The following is a 16,499-nucleotide window of genomic DNA, read 5'->3' as shown; positions in this document are numbered from 1 at the left end:
GGCCAAGCCCACCCCACATCAGTGAGCATCCAATAAATGTGACTCTGTTCTCCCCAGGCTGAGGGCCGGACTCAATGGCTGTTTTTTCCTACAAGGCAAGGCCCTGGGCCCTTGGCAGGGCCACCTCCTCCTACCCAGGACAGGGGGCAGGACTAGGGAGGAAAGTGCTCTGTAGCCGTGTGGTCAATTGGCTCTTTCCAGGAAAATCCATTTGACTGAGTCATTTCCAGTCTGCTGACCTTGAATACCCAGGCTGCCTGGCAGGGTTTGCCTCCTGGGGCTGGGTGTGGGGCAGTGCTGGGGTACTGGGGAAAGGTCTGCACAGTAAACCTAAATCCACCCTTACCAGAAGCCTCTACCAGCTAAGCCTGTGGCCAGGGAGGCAGAGAGCTGGTGTGGCCTCTCTGAGATGGAAGGTGACTTTCCTCCTGGAAATGAGTTGTCACAGCTCAGACAATTAGTCAACAAACTTTTCCTATTTGCACCAAGCCCTGTGCTGGGGAGGAGGAGGACGGGACCCTCCCACTGGCTCTCCATCTGGCCCTGGAGACTTTCAGTCTTGTAGGGGAGCAGTGGACCCTCCCATTGTATGGTCCAGGCTGGGATGGGGGGAATTCAGAGCTGAGGAATCTCAAGGAACCACTTGTCCCAGCTTGGTGGTCCCAGGGGCCAGAGACTTTTCCTGGGAGATGCTGCCTCCCAGTGCTTGCTGAAGGGGCAAGTAGAGTCAGGTGGGCAAGTCAGGCTGTCAGAGGGAGGAGGAGGATAGGACAGGGGGAGAGTGTTTGGGGCACAGACAGGCAGAGAGTTTTAGGAACAGGTATGGTGAAGAGGAGGCAGGTTACAAAGTGTGCTGTGGAGTGTAAGCGAGAAGAGTTAGAACTACTCTCCATGTGTCAAAGGTGAGGACCCAGGGGATGAAAAAGCAGGTCTGCAGGGTCTAAGGGCCCACGGGAGGGTTCGACGGTTCAGAGGCTACGTGTGTAGGACACAGACCGGGAGCAGTCCCCATTCACGTGATGGCTAAGGCCACGGAGTGTTATTCGGGAAGAAGAGCTGAAGGCCAGGACAACAGTGTTCAGGGGCCAGAGGCATGATAGCTGGGCGAGAGACTGGCCAGTGGCCAGTGGTCCTTGGAGAGTAGGAAAGGAGGAGCAGGAGCCACAAGGAGAGGTCCACACCAGCAGGGTGGCCTATGGGCACTGAAGTTGGCACGTGAAGGATAGGAGTCCATGGGTTTGGCAGTGAGGTTTGTGGGGAGCCACACATCCTTCTTCTGGAAAGATGACATCAGGGCTGAGGTCGTGACATGGGCAGGCATTCCTAGATTGCATGGCATGGAAAGTGACAGCGATAACATCGAGTGGGTGAGCTAAGGCGAGGGTGGGGGGTGAGGACCTACATGGGCAGTGTGACTCCTTTTTGGCACGTTTCCCACAGGGTCAGGAGAAAACCCTCTGGAAGGGGTTTCCTATGGGTGTCCCTCCCACTGACTCTGGGGAAAATTAGGGGCTTGTGGCGTCTCCGGAATCTTTTTCACAGGGGAAGTTATGAAGGGGAAGGAAATGGGCCTGAGTTTCTCACGTCCCATGGGACCTCTGCACAGGCATCTCAGCTGATCTCACCCTCCCTGGGCCTGCCACCCCTTGTCTTCCCTGGGGACCTGAGGACCAGGAGACCAGTGGCCCACCCAGTCCACACTATCATTGATGACAGAGATGGGATTTGAACCCGTATCTGTTCCTGCTCCCCTGATGTCTTCTAACTCAGGGATCAGAAAGCCAGGAAATGCTGGTCACCTGGGTAGACCAGCAGAGGGATGTCCCCCTCAGGGCAGCTGTAAAGGGAGACTCCTCCAGGTGTGGACAGGGAAGCCAGAGTGTCCTGTTACTGTCCCCAGGAAGTCCTGGGAGCCAAAGGCACAATTTCCCCAGCAGAGCCTGCCATCCAGGCATCTCTATGTCTCAGGCTTGGACTCTCTACCGCTGATCCCTGGATAGCCCAAGAAAGTTCCTTCTCCCTGATCCTCAACTCCCTCATTTGTACAATGGGTTTAATTATTTCTGCCTCACAGAGGAAATTGTTGCTTGTCCCAGGAAACTTTGTGGGGGAATCCTCCCAGGGAGGAGGTAGTGCTTCAACCTTTCTTCTCCTCTCCCCACCACTTTGGGAGGTTTCTAAAGCCCAAACTGGGCAGAGACTCAGCCTTACTGGAATTTTCAGGGATAGCTACCCTTTGCCCAGCTGCAGACTTAGATAGCATCTTTCTGGACAGATGTGGTGAGGTGGTGAGCCCAACCACCACCCAGATTCAGGGCTCATGAGGTCCTGCATCACCCTCAGGAGAACCCAGTGAATGGCTCGTCCTTCCTGAGAGAGGTTTCTGGTCACCTCAGGCCATACCATACACACAAAGCTACATCTTTGACCTTTGTGGTTGCAGCTCCAGTTGGAGCCTTCCTGCATCTCATCTAAGTCTCCAGAGATGCACCTCAAAAAGGCCAGGATGTCCAGAAGAGCAATTCTTGTCCTGCTCTCTGGGTATCCCCAGACCGCTGGCACTGGCGAATCCTGATTGGTCTGGGAGGACCTGAGGGTGGTTAACCCCCAACCATGTGTGGGTGGACTCTACATCTATATAGCCCAGCTTCCAGGGAGCTGGAGGTGTGGCCGACCTGACAGGCCCCTGCACTCAGAGCTCACTTCTGGTGCTCATGTTGGGTAGGTGGTAGGGAGGACAAGGCCCAGACTCATGGGCACAGTGTTAAGGGTACCAACCAAGATGTGCACAGAGAATGAGCCAGGAGGGGGCGGTCATGAAATGAGAGTGAAGCAAGTTAAGAGAGGCCTTGAGGGGACTCACTGGGTGTGTGGGTTGGGGGTGGGAGGTGAGTGAGGAACCTCTGACATCGGGGTTCTGGTTCAGGCAGCTGGGTGGACAGCAAGGCCACTTGCTGTGATGGGGGAGACCCAAGGTCTCAGAGAGGTTTGGGGAGCCAGTCCAGACTGGACTGGATGTGGCAAGTTTGAGAGGCCAGAAGACTCAGTTGTGGCCACATGGGCCCAAAGGTAGGAGAGAAGTCATGGCACAAGACATCTGGAAGTCATTGGTGAAGAGGAAGTTCCCAGCACCAGAGCACTGCACAGAGCGGGCCAGGCCTTGGGTAGTGCCCAGGGGTGCCAACTTTAAGGCGGAGCCAAGGATAATGAGATGTCTTCACTTCACTCCTTGGTTCTTGTTGCTTCCTTGCTGTTTCCCAGGATCCAACAACTGTACACTCAGGAAATGACACTCCAAGGGTGGGTGTGCACCAGGCCTGCCCTCCCCCAACCTATGCCTCCCACCCGCCCAGAGGACTTCCTCCAGGGTTGGAAATGCATTCCCCACCTGTGAATCTCTATCCCTTAAGCTCATCCCCAGCTAGGAGTGTCACCAGATAGCTAGAAGGGGCTGCTGCCTTCATCTGCCTCCTTGGGATTAAAAGAAAAAACCACTGGAGGCTTCATTAAAAATTAAAAGGGAGAGAAATCATTACCAGAAGCCTTTACTACTTCCAAAGTCCTGAGGATGCCCCTCACTGCCCTCTATGTTTGTCCAGGCAAAGGTGCTGGGTGGGAGCCTGGGGACCCTGGCCCAGCTCCCTCACCAGTCCCTCTGGAGCTGATGGGCCAGTTAAGGTTGCAGATGCAAGCTTTCTATTCTGGGCAAGATGGTTGGTTCTGGAACGACCTTCCTTCAGGACTTTTCTGAAGTGTCAGGGCTCCCTCAGACTCTCCCTGCAGCCCTGTTTGGGCAGGTGTGTCTCCTGTTTCCAGTTCTGTTCTTCAGGTCCCAGAGGGCCGTGGCCTTGAGCCCCGAGCTCCCTGTCATGTACCTCTGCCTCTGGAGAGAGCCCCCCACCTCCTTCCAGCACCTCCCCCAAAGGCCCCCCAGCCCCTCACAAGGGTGACAGTCCCCCTCCCAGGACTCAGACTGAGGGCCCAGCAGGAGTAGTGATAAAGGGGTCAGTAAACTGTGGGGAAGGGGAGGGAGGTGGCCCACAAAGTTTCTGGGATGACCGGAGGGGTCCTTGGGGCTCTCTCCTCTCAGCCCTGGGGCCATCAACTCATAACTCCCTCTCCCTAAACACACACTCATCCTGCTCCCTCAGGCCACGTCTTAGCGAGAGTGTGCCAAGTCCCCTGTGCAGTGCCAGGGGTACAGCAGCTGCCTTTGTGCTGGACTCAGGGCTGGAGCCTGCCTTCAAGCTTTGCCACTTCTCACTGCATGACTGTGGATTGTTACTTCCACCTCTGGGTCCCAGTTAGTTTATCTCCGCAAGGAGGTGAAGGCCCACTTTGCAGGTAACAACTCCCTAACAAGGGAGTTCTGGGCTGCATAAGGGGATACTTTCTGTTTTGGCTGACTGGGTGCCTCCCTCTTCCCACCTCTGTCTCCCTTTTGTAAAGAAAGGATGAGAGGGGAGTGACGGCCAGTGTCTGGGCCAGTCTCCATATAGCCTGTGGCCCCCATCCTCCACCACACAGCCTCCAGGGCACTGTCTGACACAGACCTCCACTCTGTGTGGCATCTTCACCCAGTGTCCTTGACCCTCTGTTCCCCGCTGAGTGCTTCCTGGTAGGGGCTGAGCAGAGGTTCCATGGAAAAGGTAGAGGAAGGGCCAGGGCCTTGACATGCCACACTCTCACCCCCAGCCTGGCCACCTAGGAATGTCCCATCAGGCTCAGAAGGGTAGGGCTGGCCTCACGGTGTGCCCCAGATCCTGGCAGGGACTCCAGTGGGGTCTGGAGGACTAAGGCCTGGTTTCCCTGTACAAGGGCAACAACCCTCCTGCTAGGCAGTGAAACTTGCCAGGGCTGCAGGCTCGGGCCACAGTACTCAAACCATGAGTTCTACCTGCTTCCCAGGGCTGTCCACTTGAGCTCAGCAGCATGTCCTCACTTATGTCTGACCCCATCAATCTAGGTTAAATCACCCTCTGGGACCCAGAAGCTCCCAGTGTGGGGAGCTTCTCCTATATCAGAAGGGCACCTGCAGAGGCATGGGGGCTCACACAGATGTACCTCATGTAAAACATCCTCCCCTCCTGACACATCTCTAAGTACAGACGTCAACCACCCTGGCACACAGACACTCAGAAACGTAAGTGTGTGGACCCATATCCCTTCGACCACAAAACTCATGGCATGGGGAAGTAAACACCAACTCGTGCTGTGCTCTCCAAAGTCCATTGTGAAAATCAAACACTTGTCAGCCCCTCAAGAGCCTGTGACTTTTCCAGAAGCAGTTTCTGTTCCAGAGGGAGGCCTCTGGAGCTGGAGGTGGGCTGGGGCAGGGGCCACATAGGAAGCTAAGCCCAGAAGACCTTGGTTGAAAAGCCATTGTCCCCTGTACCTCCTGTGGATGCAGCCATGACCCTAAGGCACCCTAGTTGGTGCCTAATGCCTGCCAGAGGCTGTAGCTAGCAGCACAGTGCCCACCTCAGAGGGGCCAGTCTGCTCTGCAGAGGGAAGCGAGGTTCACATAATTCAAGGGAAGAGTCACTCAGCAAGGTGGAGTTGGAAGCAGGATTTGAACTCAGAACCCTGACCCACCCCCCACTGAGAGCCCCAAATCACTTCTACAGCTTGGGAGCTGAATATGGCTGTGTAAACCAGGATTGTTGCTGTTAGATGAGATCTTACCATGGAGGAATGTTCTGGATCTTGCTGGCTGGACTTGTACATGGTTGTCATTCCCTCAGCTCACAGGGGCTGTGGGGCAGAGGTTCCTGGCTGGGAACAGCTTGCTGACTGCTCTGGGTCCTTGGTGGGAGATGAGGTGAGCTGTCGCAGGACTATGTCATTTGGCTGGAATCTGCCTAGGTGGACAGTGGGGCAGGACTGTGAGAGTCCTCCTCACACTCATATCTCACTGTGGCCACAGCTACGGGCTCTAGGAAGAGAAGGGGAGGCTGGAGTTGGAATGGGCCCCAGTGTGGCACAGCCGGCCCAAAGGTCTCTTGGGATAACAGGCAGGATGGGAAGTCGGGGAGGAGGGCGGGGGTAGGAGCTCGATTCAATGTCTCCCAGGCCCTGCCCCCCAGCCACTTCAGGCCAGGAAGTCCATGCTGTGCCCAGAGGCCCCTCAGAGGGAGGGGGAAGACTTGGCAGGTCAGACTGCCCAGGAGGGCTGGAGAACGCTCAAGAAGGCGGGCAGGTGGGCTGCCAATTCTTGGAAAGACTCATTAACGAAAACCCCCAAGGCTGACCACCTTGGGGAAAGGCTCACCTTTCCATGTGTAGCCGATAAGGGCCAGGAGATTCCACAGTTCAGGTAGTTCCCCCGCCTCCCTGGTGTTTTGTGGTCACCATTAATCATTTCCTCTAACTGTGTATATAAGAGCTCTTTTGCCAGTGAGCCCAGTGCTCAGAGAGAAAGGCTAAAGTCCTAAGGAGGATGTGGCTGCAGAACCTGCTTCTCCTGAGCACTGTGGTCTGCAGCACCTCCGCACCCACCCACCCACCCAGCCCTGCCACCCGGCCCTGGCAGCATGTGGATGCCATCAAGGAAGCCCTGAGCATTCTGAACCACAGTAAAGACACTGCTGCTGTGATGGTGAGTGAGGGAGGGAGCACAGGCCGTGCCTGGGTCACCTCGCTGGCCTGGCCCTGGCATGCCTGTCAGCTTGATAACACAACATTTTCCTTTTCTACAGGATGAAACAACAGAAGTCATCTCTGAAATGTTTGACTCCCAGGTAAGATACCTCTCTGACACAACTTCTCAAAGGCCTCGGCCCTGGGGAGTGACTCCATTTTAGATGGACTGTCACAGGGTTGTCCACTTTCTCCCCAGTCAGCTGGTTGCCAGAAGGAGGGCTGCTCAGGAGGCCACTGGCTTTGCCCCTGTGGCAGTCGTGTGAGCTTCTTTACTAGCTGACCAGCCATGGACAGACCTAGCATTCAAGGGGCTAGGGGTCACCAGGGGACAGGTGGGTAAGTGGGAGTTATGTCATGAGACAGGGGATGTGGACATGGGACACTCACTGTGGCCTGAGACCAAGCCCTGTGGACACGGTGCTGGCTACTGACGGGCACAGAAGGGTTTCAGGAACAAACATTGCTCACACAGCAGGTCTGGGCGAGGGTCCCCTCCTCCTTCCCCCTGAATGCTGGGAGGACAGTGACCTCTTTTTTCTGGAGACTGGGACCCTCTTGAGATGCCAGGCCAAGGGAATGTGGCTGTATTGGCTGGGAATGGCCTGAGCTGAGTGGTGAGGACGAGTCAGACTCATGCCTGCAGTGGACAGGGGGACAGGGCAGTGTGTATAACCGGGTCCAGCCTGAGATTAGTCAAGAATAATCCTGTGCCCCTCCCAGGCCCTGCTCTTGGTAGACAGGGATGAGAACAGGAAGGAGTGATGGGGAGGATGTCCTGTGCCTACCAGAGCACACTTGGCCACTGCTCACCAAAGAATGGACATTTCCCCCAGGAGCCGACATGCCTGCAGACTCGCCTGGAGCTGTACAAGCAGGGCCTGCGGGGCAGCCTCACTAGTCTCGAGGGCCCCTTGACCATGATGGCCAGCCACTACAAGCAGCACTGCCCCCCCACTCAGGTAAGTGCCCACATCAGGTCCCCAAGCGGGAAGGTCTCATTCTAGGAGGGTGGAGGAATGGTTGGGGAGAGACCTTTGGCTGTGGGTGTTCACGACCCCAAAGGGTTTCTGAGTCCACAGATTTTTAATGACTAGCCCCTCCTGAGAGGGAGCAACTCTAGGAGTTAAAACCCTGGACTCGAGAGCCTACGGCACTCCCTAGTGGGAGCTGCTACTATCTTTATTATTACCATTAATGAGGTCAGAGGTGAGGCAAATACAAGGAAACTCAAGACCTGCCTAAGGCCCAGAGGAAGTTCTGGGGCCCAAGTGCCGCCTCCTAAAAGCACTTTCCCCTGGCCCCTCCTGGGATGCCTGGATTGCACGGGAGCAAGGAGGAAAGCTTACCTGAAATGGAAAAAGGCCCCAAACATTCCTTTCCGGTGGGAAAAGAGTGAGGCCTGTGGCCTTGACTCCTGCCCCTTCTGGGCTCCTACAGACGGCCTGGGCCCAACTGCTGTGCCCTGGCCTGGGACCAAAGAGGCAGTGGCCCAGCTGCCCAGCAGACCAGCCTCCGGCTTGCACTTTATCAGGCCCCTGGCCCCGGCTGCCATTGACAGAGCTGTGCACCTTTTGGGTGACACATGGGTGGCAGCATGTCACCTGACCCAGGTCAGCAGGTGGGCCCCAGACAGGCCTTCTGGCCTCTGAGTTCTAAGACATAGCACAGAAACATGCTGATGCTTCCCCCACATTACCCACTCGTGCCTGGACTCAACTTATATATTTTTTCTTTTCTTTCTTAAGGAAACTTCTTGTGAAACCCAGATTATCACCTTTAAAAGTTTCAAAGAGAACCTGAAGGATTTTCTTTTTACCATCCCCTTTGACTGCTGGGAGGCAGTCCAGAAGTGAAGCAGGCCAGACGGGCCAGAAGCCAGCCTGGGAGCTTACCTCACAGATCGCTGCCCTCCCATCCACAAAGAGCCAAACAAAACTCAGGATCTTCACCCTGGAGGGACCACAGGGTGGGCCAGGGCTGTAGGGAGCACAGACTTGCTCTGGGCCATGTTGACCCTGATACGGGTGTGGTAGGGAAAACAGGAGATGTTTTACACTGGCAGGGATCAGTAATATTTATTTATATATTTATGTATTTTAATATTTATTTATTTATTTATTTTATTTCATACCCCATATTTATTCAAGATGTTTTACCATAATAATAAATTATTAAAAACCTGTTTTTATTTGTGCAGTTTTTCAGTTTGTTTTCTACCATGAGCGAATGCTCAAGGTGCTCTCCTTTACCCAGGTCAGGGAGGGGAGGAAGCTGGGAGTTGGGGCAGGGAACAGGGGCCTGCAGCAGATCAGGCACAATTGGACAGGCAGTGCTGTCAGAGCACAGGGGAGGTGACAGCCCTCCTGGGTGTAACATTCTGCACATCTGGACATGCTTCCGTGGATGCTCAAAGGCTCCCACCCCAGAGAGAGGTTTCCAGGTTCACTTTGAAGTCCAAGTAACCCAGACAGTGGGAATCTTGCTCCAGAAAAGGGGGATCACCCTTCCTGGGCAGGCGGGGGGTTCCTGGGCTTGGCTGGTCACTGGCTGAATGGGCAAAACACCTGTGCCCTCCAGAGGCCTGGACCCTGTGGCCATGCCCTGTCCCTCACACTCGGGGCTTCAGCCACTCCCAAGGTGAACCAGCAGATAGACTAGCTGTTCAGGGAAAAAGAAACCAAACCACAGGGGTCAGAGCTCAGTATATTTACCAAACTTTCCCCAAGATGAGTGATCTTAATCTTTGAGAGTCAGAATGTAAGTTCATAATTTGTTGGTACATGGCTCTAGTGTGGCATGTTTTGGAGCTAGTTTTTGTTTTTACATGAAGTTTTGCATGTAATTAGGCATTTTCCCCCCAAATCCACGGCCTTCAGGCTGAGAAAATAGTAGCTCTCCTTCCTCTCCTTGCTTTGCCAATGGGGCTGGAGGACTTGTTCCTGAACCTCTTCTCCTGTGTCCCTCCTGGGGTCTGTGAGGAAGAGGGTGTGTCCCCAAGCGTCAAGTGGGCAGCAGGGCCAGCCTTTACCTTGATGGGTGGGCCTGGGGAAGCTCGTTTGGTGCAGTTCTAGCTCCTGCCTGGCTCTTTCTCCGTCCTACTTGCTCCCTCTGCTCTGGCTATCTCACCTGCAGACAGCGCCAGTCCTGGCCAAAGACCTGCCCCACACACAGGCAGAAAGGTCATGACTTCAGATGTGATCATGAATAAAACTTCTTAGACAAACCCTGAATTTCAGGGTATGCTGAAATTCATGTATGCTGAATCATAGTATGCTGTAGTCATAGAAAATGCATGAAAAACACATCTTGCCCAGAGATAAGGTAGGTCCTCTCCGTCTTCCATATAAACCAGTGATAACTGATAAGAGATTTAGCATTCCCTGAGACTTGTATATAGGTACCTCTCCCCACAGAAATGCTATCAAGCCCAGGGCTCGGATCAGCTTGGAGCCACCCTCAACTCATACCGTGAACCTGTACGTGCTCCTGGGGCTTGGAAAGCCATTCCACCCCAATGAAGATAGCCAGCGTGTCTCCCCAGGACAATCACACAGCAGTCTGTGCTGAGATTCAGAAAGAACTCGTGGCTGACAACATAACACACAACATAAGTCTGGGTCTTCATCAAACATCACTTTGCTCTCAGTGGCCCTTTGGGTTTCTAATCAACTTTTCCCACTTCTAGGGTTCCTTCAAAAGGCCCCAGAACACCAGTGAGGTAAGGAGAAGTCACCCCATGGTCATTTCTGACCACATTTGAAAGGGATCACCCAGGGCAGAGACAAGAACAAAAGTTGTTGGGTCAAGAAATCTGGTGAGAAAGCTGGGAGTTTGAAGATCAAGTCTCCGGCTCAGTCAGCAGATGAACCAGCAGCCAGATTTTGCCAGGCTCTCTGATCACCGTCCCAGAGCAGCCCTGTGCCTGGAGGGAGACCACATACCCGCTGCAAAGCTCACAGGGCCCATGGGTCTCCTGTGGGAGAATCAGGGTAGCGCCTGAATTTGAGTCCAGAGCTCCATCTGGCCAGGGTAACCAGGAATGGATGAGGTTGAGGGTCAGCCGATGGTTTGCTGGGCACCACCACCAACTCAATGCCCCCCACCCTGTTTTAGGAGCTCTGCTATGGGAAGTTTAGAGAGGGTTTCATCTCCACCCTGAATGAAATCTCTAAGAAATATAACAATGATTACCACATAGTAAAGGACATGGAAGAACTTACCAAAATCTGCCCAAAGCTGAAACTAAGTAGCTGTTTGCTCTTAGGGGAACCTGAGACATCTTTTCTCTTGCCACCACAGCCAGAGGCCCAGTGGGGCAAAGGGCTTCTTATGGCCCCCACCTGCCACATGTGAGGCTTCAGGTACTACTTTCTGATCCAAAAGAAGTTCACTCACTGACAGAGGCTGAGGCTTAGGGGAGTGGGGATTCAGGTGTCGTTCTGGAGGTTTCCGTCATGCTCTCTACCAAACTCCTGTGCACAGGGGTCAGTGTGTGACAGGTCAGAGCAGGGCTGGTGTGGACTCAGCCTGGGGAAAGGGAAGGGCCAACCCCAGTTGGGTGGCCAGTCTAAACTGGCTCCGGTTTGCCCTGCCCTTGGGGCCCCTTCTGGGCTAAGGAGCTCCACTGGGAGCCCACAATGTGGGGATGGGCAGTGGCTTAGGGGGACGTGTTGCGGGGAAACAACTGAGGTGCCCTGCTTTCTTGGCCCACCTTGCTCTTTGTCTGCTGTGTCCTCCTGCCCTGCATGTCCTCATGTCCCTCTCCTGGGAAGCCACAAGACCTCCCCACACCCTGCTGGGTCTCTCCCCAGAGCTATGGATGGTCCTCAGACCTGGGGCTCCACTATCGCCAGATGGTCCCCAGTGCCCTCCCTAAGAAAGATGGGGAGGGCCTGCCTGAGTTACCTCCTAGGGGATGAGGTGGGGTCTTACAGGGCCTTTATGACTGGGAGAACTGAATTTGCTTTTATTTTTTTCTGCTAAGAAGATAAATATGTATTTCTTATTTAGTCAACAGAACCACACAAGAACTGCACTACTGAGACAAGTAATTTCTCAAAGTTCAAAGAAGCCTTACAGAGCGTTGTCATATCTACAGAGGGATGGAAATTTGTAAAAGGACCAAGGGCATCCTCTGAGACCTCATCCTCTCACATCCTGGTGCCCTAGAGTTTCAGGAAATGGGACTGGAGAAGCCTCAGGAACAATTTACAGCCAGGGTGGGGTAAGAATTTGCTGGCCCTGGGTCAGCAGATGAGGCTGAGGGTGGGTAATGATGGGGGTGTGCTTGAGGAAATATTTCTGTAACTGATACATCAGCACTTGCTGCTTTAATAAAGCTGGGGTGTGGAAATGCTGATGAGTAAGAGTCATGATAGTGTCCACTCTCTCTGGGGCCCTGATACACTGGAAGGGGCAGGGGGCTGGGGTTGATGGTGCCATACCAGGGCTCCTGACCTAGAGGGCCAGGGGTCTCTCAGGAAGGGACGCTCAAGAAGGCGAGTGGGAACCCCACCTCATCTGCCCCTCCACTGTACTTCCAGTGCCAGTGGACACACAGTAGGGGCCCCATCAATGCCAATGCCAGCTTGTTATTGCTCCCCTTCTCCCTGTGTCCTTCAAAACTCAGATCAGATCCTTTCCCAGACACCCCTCCCCAGCCTCACTCAGCACCCATCCACGCCTGATCCAAAGGTCCAAGGCCCTTCCTCCTTCGGTCTCTACTACAGCTCCTGGGGAGCTCGAAGTCTAGTTCATCCCCACCGCCACCCCCCGAGGACTCGTTGTGGCCACAGAAGGGTCAGCCTTAGTAAATGGCTCAGGAGAATGGGGGATTTCAGGCTACTCACAGAGGACTTGGCACAGTGGGGGACCTGGACCAGGTTGGGGGGCCCATGGGGGCCAGGGGCATTTCCAAACCCCCAGCTTCATCTAAACCTGCAAAGAACTCTGACTTCAAAGCCCCTCCCCTGGCCTGCTAAGCCTCTCACAACAGCCTCCAGTGTCTCGTTGGCATAATAGCTCCTCCCCGACTAGTAACACCCTCACACCCTCAAAGCATGGGGCCTGCCTGTGGGAAATCCGCCAGTCACTCGGGTCCTGAAGGGCTGCCAAACTGGGCTACCAAGCTCTGACCCCTCACCCTCAATTCGAACCCTAACCCTAATCATTTGCACAGTTTATTAGAGGTGACTGGGATCACCCCACGGTCTAAACAGCTTCCTACAATCCAAACCTTCAGACCAAACCAGGAAAGATAAAGATATATTGTTCTGGACTATAATTAGGCATCAAGCTGTAACCACAACTAGGCACAGGCCAGCCTTGTACAGAGTCTGCACATCCACCCATTGACAGGTCTTGCTCAGCTATAAAGCTTCAGATTGTGCCTGCAGCCAGCACACAGATCCAGCACAGCCCCGCCCACCCTCATCCCTTGCCCCAGGATTTTCACGCCTCATCTCCACTGTGAGGGCCACTACAGGTTGGAGGTCAGCAAGTGTGACTGAGGGAAGTTGCCCAATTATCTCAGAACGTGGAGGATGGACCTGTGATTCAGGTTCAGCTGGTACAGGGCCAGGGGCCAAGGTTGGTTTCAGCCCAGAGAAAGCCCATGGTCCAATCCCCAGAGGCTATGAGCTCCTGTCCCTTGAGCAAACCATACAAGTGCTCAGAGTTCCCAAGGCCACTACTCTCTGACTGGAAGTAGGGTCTGCGGGGTGCTTGGCAGCATGGAATTGCTGAGACATGCGGGCAGGAAGAAATGCCAGGTGGGAGGGCCATGTGGGTACTGCTCTGGACCCACCATCGTGTGGTCCCCTAGGTAGGCCTGAGCCCACAGTTCCCTGGGAGCCTACTGGCACATCTGCCTCAGGAGCTAAGGACAGGCTGGCACATTGGAAGGCCAGAGCTCTGGGCTGGACACATACGCACAAGAGGCATAGCCCCGACCATCCTGGGTACCCCCTTTCCCTAGGAGGCCAGGAAACAGGTCCAAATTATATTCTTCCATGGGGGATAACCATGGGCAGGCCTGCAGCAGGCCCACTTTAACCCTAAGGAAACACTCTTGGCTGTGCCAGGCCCACCTCTAGGCCAGAAGGAAGAACAGGGCTGGGTGGTCTGAGGAGATAGGCACATCCATACATCAAGACTTCCCAGGACACTTGAACAGTCCCCTCCCTTCACGGGGGCCTCCCCAGGGACCACCCCAACCTGCTATCGCTTTCTGCCTCCTGGGTGCCCCATCCCCCTTCAGAAATCAGTGGTACTGAGGCTGGAACCAGGAATCGAAAACGTGCACCTAAAGCAGCAGTGCAGCCCTCTCTCATATGCTAGACCTTGAGAACTGGAATAGCCCCATTGGCAGCCACACGGCAGTCTCTTTCAAGGGCCATAGTGTGTCCACATCCTTTGACTCAGCATTCACATTCAGGGAGATCACACAAAAGACAGAAGGAGGGAAGCTTCATCCACAGAAATAACCAATCTGCCAATCCATGAAATAAAATGACGGACATGAAGCTAACATGACAACATGTCAAGGCACCTGTGAAAGGTCCAGAATGGCACTGATGCCCGGATGACCCCCTGTGGGTCAAGAGCTGGAAGGGAATTTAGATGATGATTTAGGTGGTGGGATGGCAGGTGAGTTTTCTCCTTGGTTTTCCACCCTGTGATGACTGTTAGTGTGTGGCCATGGCTGGATCTGAGGAGAGAGGCTGAGTGCCAAGGTCAGTGCGCATCATGTGGTCTCCTTGCTTATACAAAATTTGCATCCTCAGTGTCCCCAGCTAAATGGGATCCTCAGTGATGGCTTGCATTGCATCGACTGATTTCCCCAGATTGGTTGTTCAGCCAAGATGCTGGTGATTAGCGCGCAATTGGGACTGCATCCCTCAAAGCCCAGAGCACTGTTACCTTCTTTCTGAGATAGCATGGATAGCAAAAGAGGCCTGTCTGCTCTTCCTTGTCAGGCAGGGCAGCTCTCAGTTTGGGCCTGGAGGTTGCAAGGTGCTGTCCAGGCAACCTTGATTATCCTCACAACTGTCCTGTGCGTGGAGTCTCTGACTGGGGCTATACGTCTGGCCTGCCACCCAGCCCCAAGTGAGCAGGACTGGCCCTGGAAATCAGGGCCTGAGCCCTTACACCTTTTGCTTCCTGGTTGCCTGCACATGTATGTGCTTGGGAATTCGAGGTCCATATAATTGGAAGTGGAAGGCAGGGGCTGCATGGACCAGGCGCATACTGTGCCAACCTGGGCTTCTGAGCAAGCTGCTATTTGTGTTGAATGCACAAGGCTGGTTGTTGTAGATCCAGAAGCTCCTCCTCTGGACCCTCCCACCTTGTTACATGGGCTTCACAAATAAGAAATCTGGCATGTAGGTCTCTTGGGGTCTCAGTTTTCTTATCTGTGAAATGGGGTTGTGGCAGGGGCAGAGAGGCCCCAGCCCTAGATCGGCCTGACACAAGGAGGCCCAGACAGATGCAGGGCCCTGCTGCCCGAGGCCTAGGTCAGAGCTCTGCTGAGAGCACCCTGATACTGGCCCTATTCCTCTGAGGAGAGGGGAGGCCAGAATGCTCATGGCAGGGCCAGCCCCCAAGATGGGAGCTGGGGATGAGGAAGGGCCATCTCACCTACTGTCAGTGCTGGCAGCTCTCTGCCCTAATGCTCAGAGAGGCCCAGGACTTCCTCAGGACAGTAAGGTGAGCCAGACAGAATCCTCAGAACTCGTTCCACAGAAGCCCCCTTTCTAGGCCCTCAGAAGGGCTGCTGGGCACAGACCTTGCCCTTGGAAAAGACTGACCAATTTCCTACCTATGAGCAGACGCCGAGTTATGGCTGCCAGTAAAGATGCAGCTTCACAAGTTATTTTTCATTGTGGTTGGTATGAGATAACAACAGTGAAACAGTTTCATGTTGCTGCCACTGATGTTATCTCTGGCCCAGACCTGTTCTTTCAACCTGGAAATGATTAATCAAAACTTTATCTCCCTTTTCTTTTTCTCAAATTCAAAGAAAGATGAGTACAAACTCCCTAAGTTCTGCCCTCAAACACAGCTCCTGGGTCCTCACCCAAGGCGAAGGTTGGCATTTCCTTCAAGAGCCTGCAGTTCTTCTAGAGGCTGAGAAAAACCTTTTAAAATTATTTTACTTTTTAAAAATTGAGTCATTGTACAATAAAGTACACAAATCTTAAGTGTACAGTTCAGTGAACTTTTACATATGTTTATACCGATATAACCAGCATCCAGAGCAAGATATAGAACATTTTCCAGCACCCCAAAGGCTTCCTGTGCTCTCTCGCTCCTAGTCAGTATCCACTCCCCTAAGTATAGCCACCTTTCCAACCTCTTATCACCATAAAGTCGTTTTGCCCATTCTTGAACTTCATTTAAGTGGGATGATAGGCTGTGCTCTCTTCTATGTCTGACTTCTTTTGTTCAGTATTATATCTGTACAATTCTTTCTGGTTGTTGCATGTAGCTGTAGTCTGTTCCTTTCTGTTTCTGTATAGTATTCCATTGCATCCCAAATATATTTTCTCATTCTACTGCTGATGGATATTTTGGCTGTTTCTGCTTCCTGGCTAATATTAATAAAGCCACTATGAACACTCTTGTGCTCATAGTTTGGTGAGCATATGTATGCATTTCTGTTGGAAATGCTGGGAATGGTGTGGAATTACTGGGTCATAGGATATACATATTTTAGCTTAGTTGGTACTGCCAAACTTTTTTGCATGGAAGTCTTTTATAAACAACATTGTTGTGGGTTTTCCTGCCTTCTGTAGTTACTGCTTGTCCATCAGACACTGGATCTCTCCTCTTCCTTCTCATGGTCTGAAGCTATTTCC

General features: G+C 53.4%; 2 protein-coding genes across 2 annotated transcripts in view; one reads left to right on the top strand and one right to left on the bottom strand.

Moving 5' to 3' along the window:
• Positions 1-16,499, bottom strand: part of ACSL6 (acyl-CoA synthetase long chain family member 6) — a 291,721-nt gene that overhangs the window by 129,468 nt on the left and 145,754 nt on the right. The gene's annotated exons all lie outside the window — the stretch shown is intronic.
• Positions 5,942-9,111, top strand: CSF2 (colony stimulating factor 2). Its single transcript, XM_004279887.3, has 4 exons — positions 5,942-6,598; positions 6,699-6,740; positions 7,476-7,601; positions 8,388-9,111. Exons 1-4 carry the CDS (start codon positions 6,440-6,442, stop codon positions 8,493-8,495), a joined length of 435 nt encoding a protein of 144 aa, XP_004279935.1. The 5' UTR covers positions 5,942-6,439; the 3' UTR covers positions 8,496-9,111.

The sequence above is a fragment of the Orcinus orca genome, chromosome 3 (genome assembly GCF_937001465.1).
Source record: "Orcinus orca chromosome 3, mOrcOrc1.1, whole genome shotgun sequence".
NCBI classification, from domain to species: domain Eukaryota; kingdom Metazoa; phylum Chordata; class Mammalia; order Artiodactyla; family Delphinidae; genus Orcinus; species Orcinus orca.
The sequence above is the reverse complement of the archived record's forward strand: the minus strand, read 5'-3'. Positions and strand labels throughout refer to the sequence as shown.

Excerpts from the sequence above, each read along its gene's own strand:
- CSF2 (XM_004279887.3), top strand. The coding sequence starts at position 6,440 with ATGTGGCTGCAGAACCTGCTTCTCCTGAGCACTGTGGTCTGCAGCACC. Across the intron at positions 6,741-7,475 it reads CTGAAATGTTTGACTCCCAG|GAGCCGACATGCCTGCAGAC; the intron begins GTAAGATACCTC and ends CATTTCCCCCAG. Across the intron at positions 7,602-8,387 it reads AGCACTGCCCCCCCACTCAG|GAAACTTCTTGTGAAACCCA; the intron begins GTAAGTGCCCAC and ends TTCTTTCTTAAG.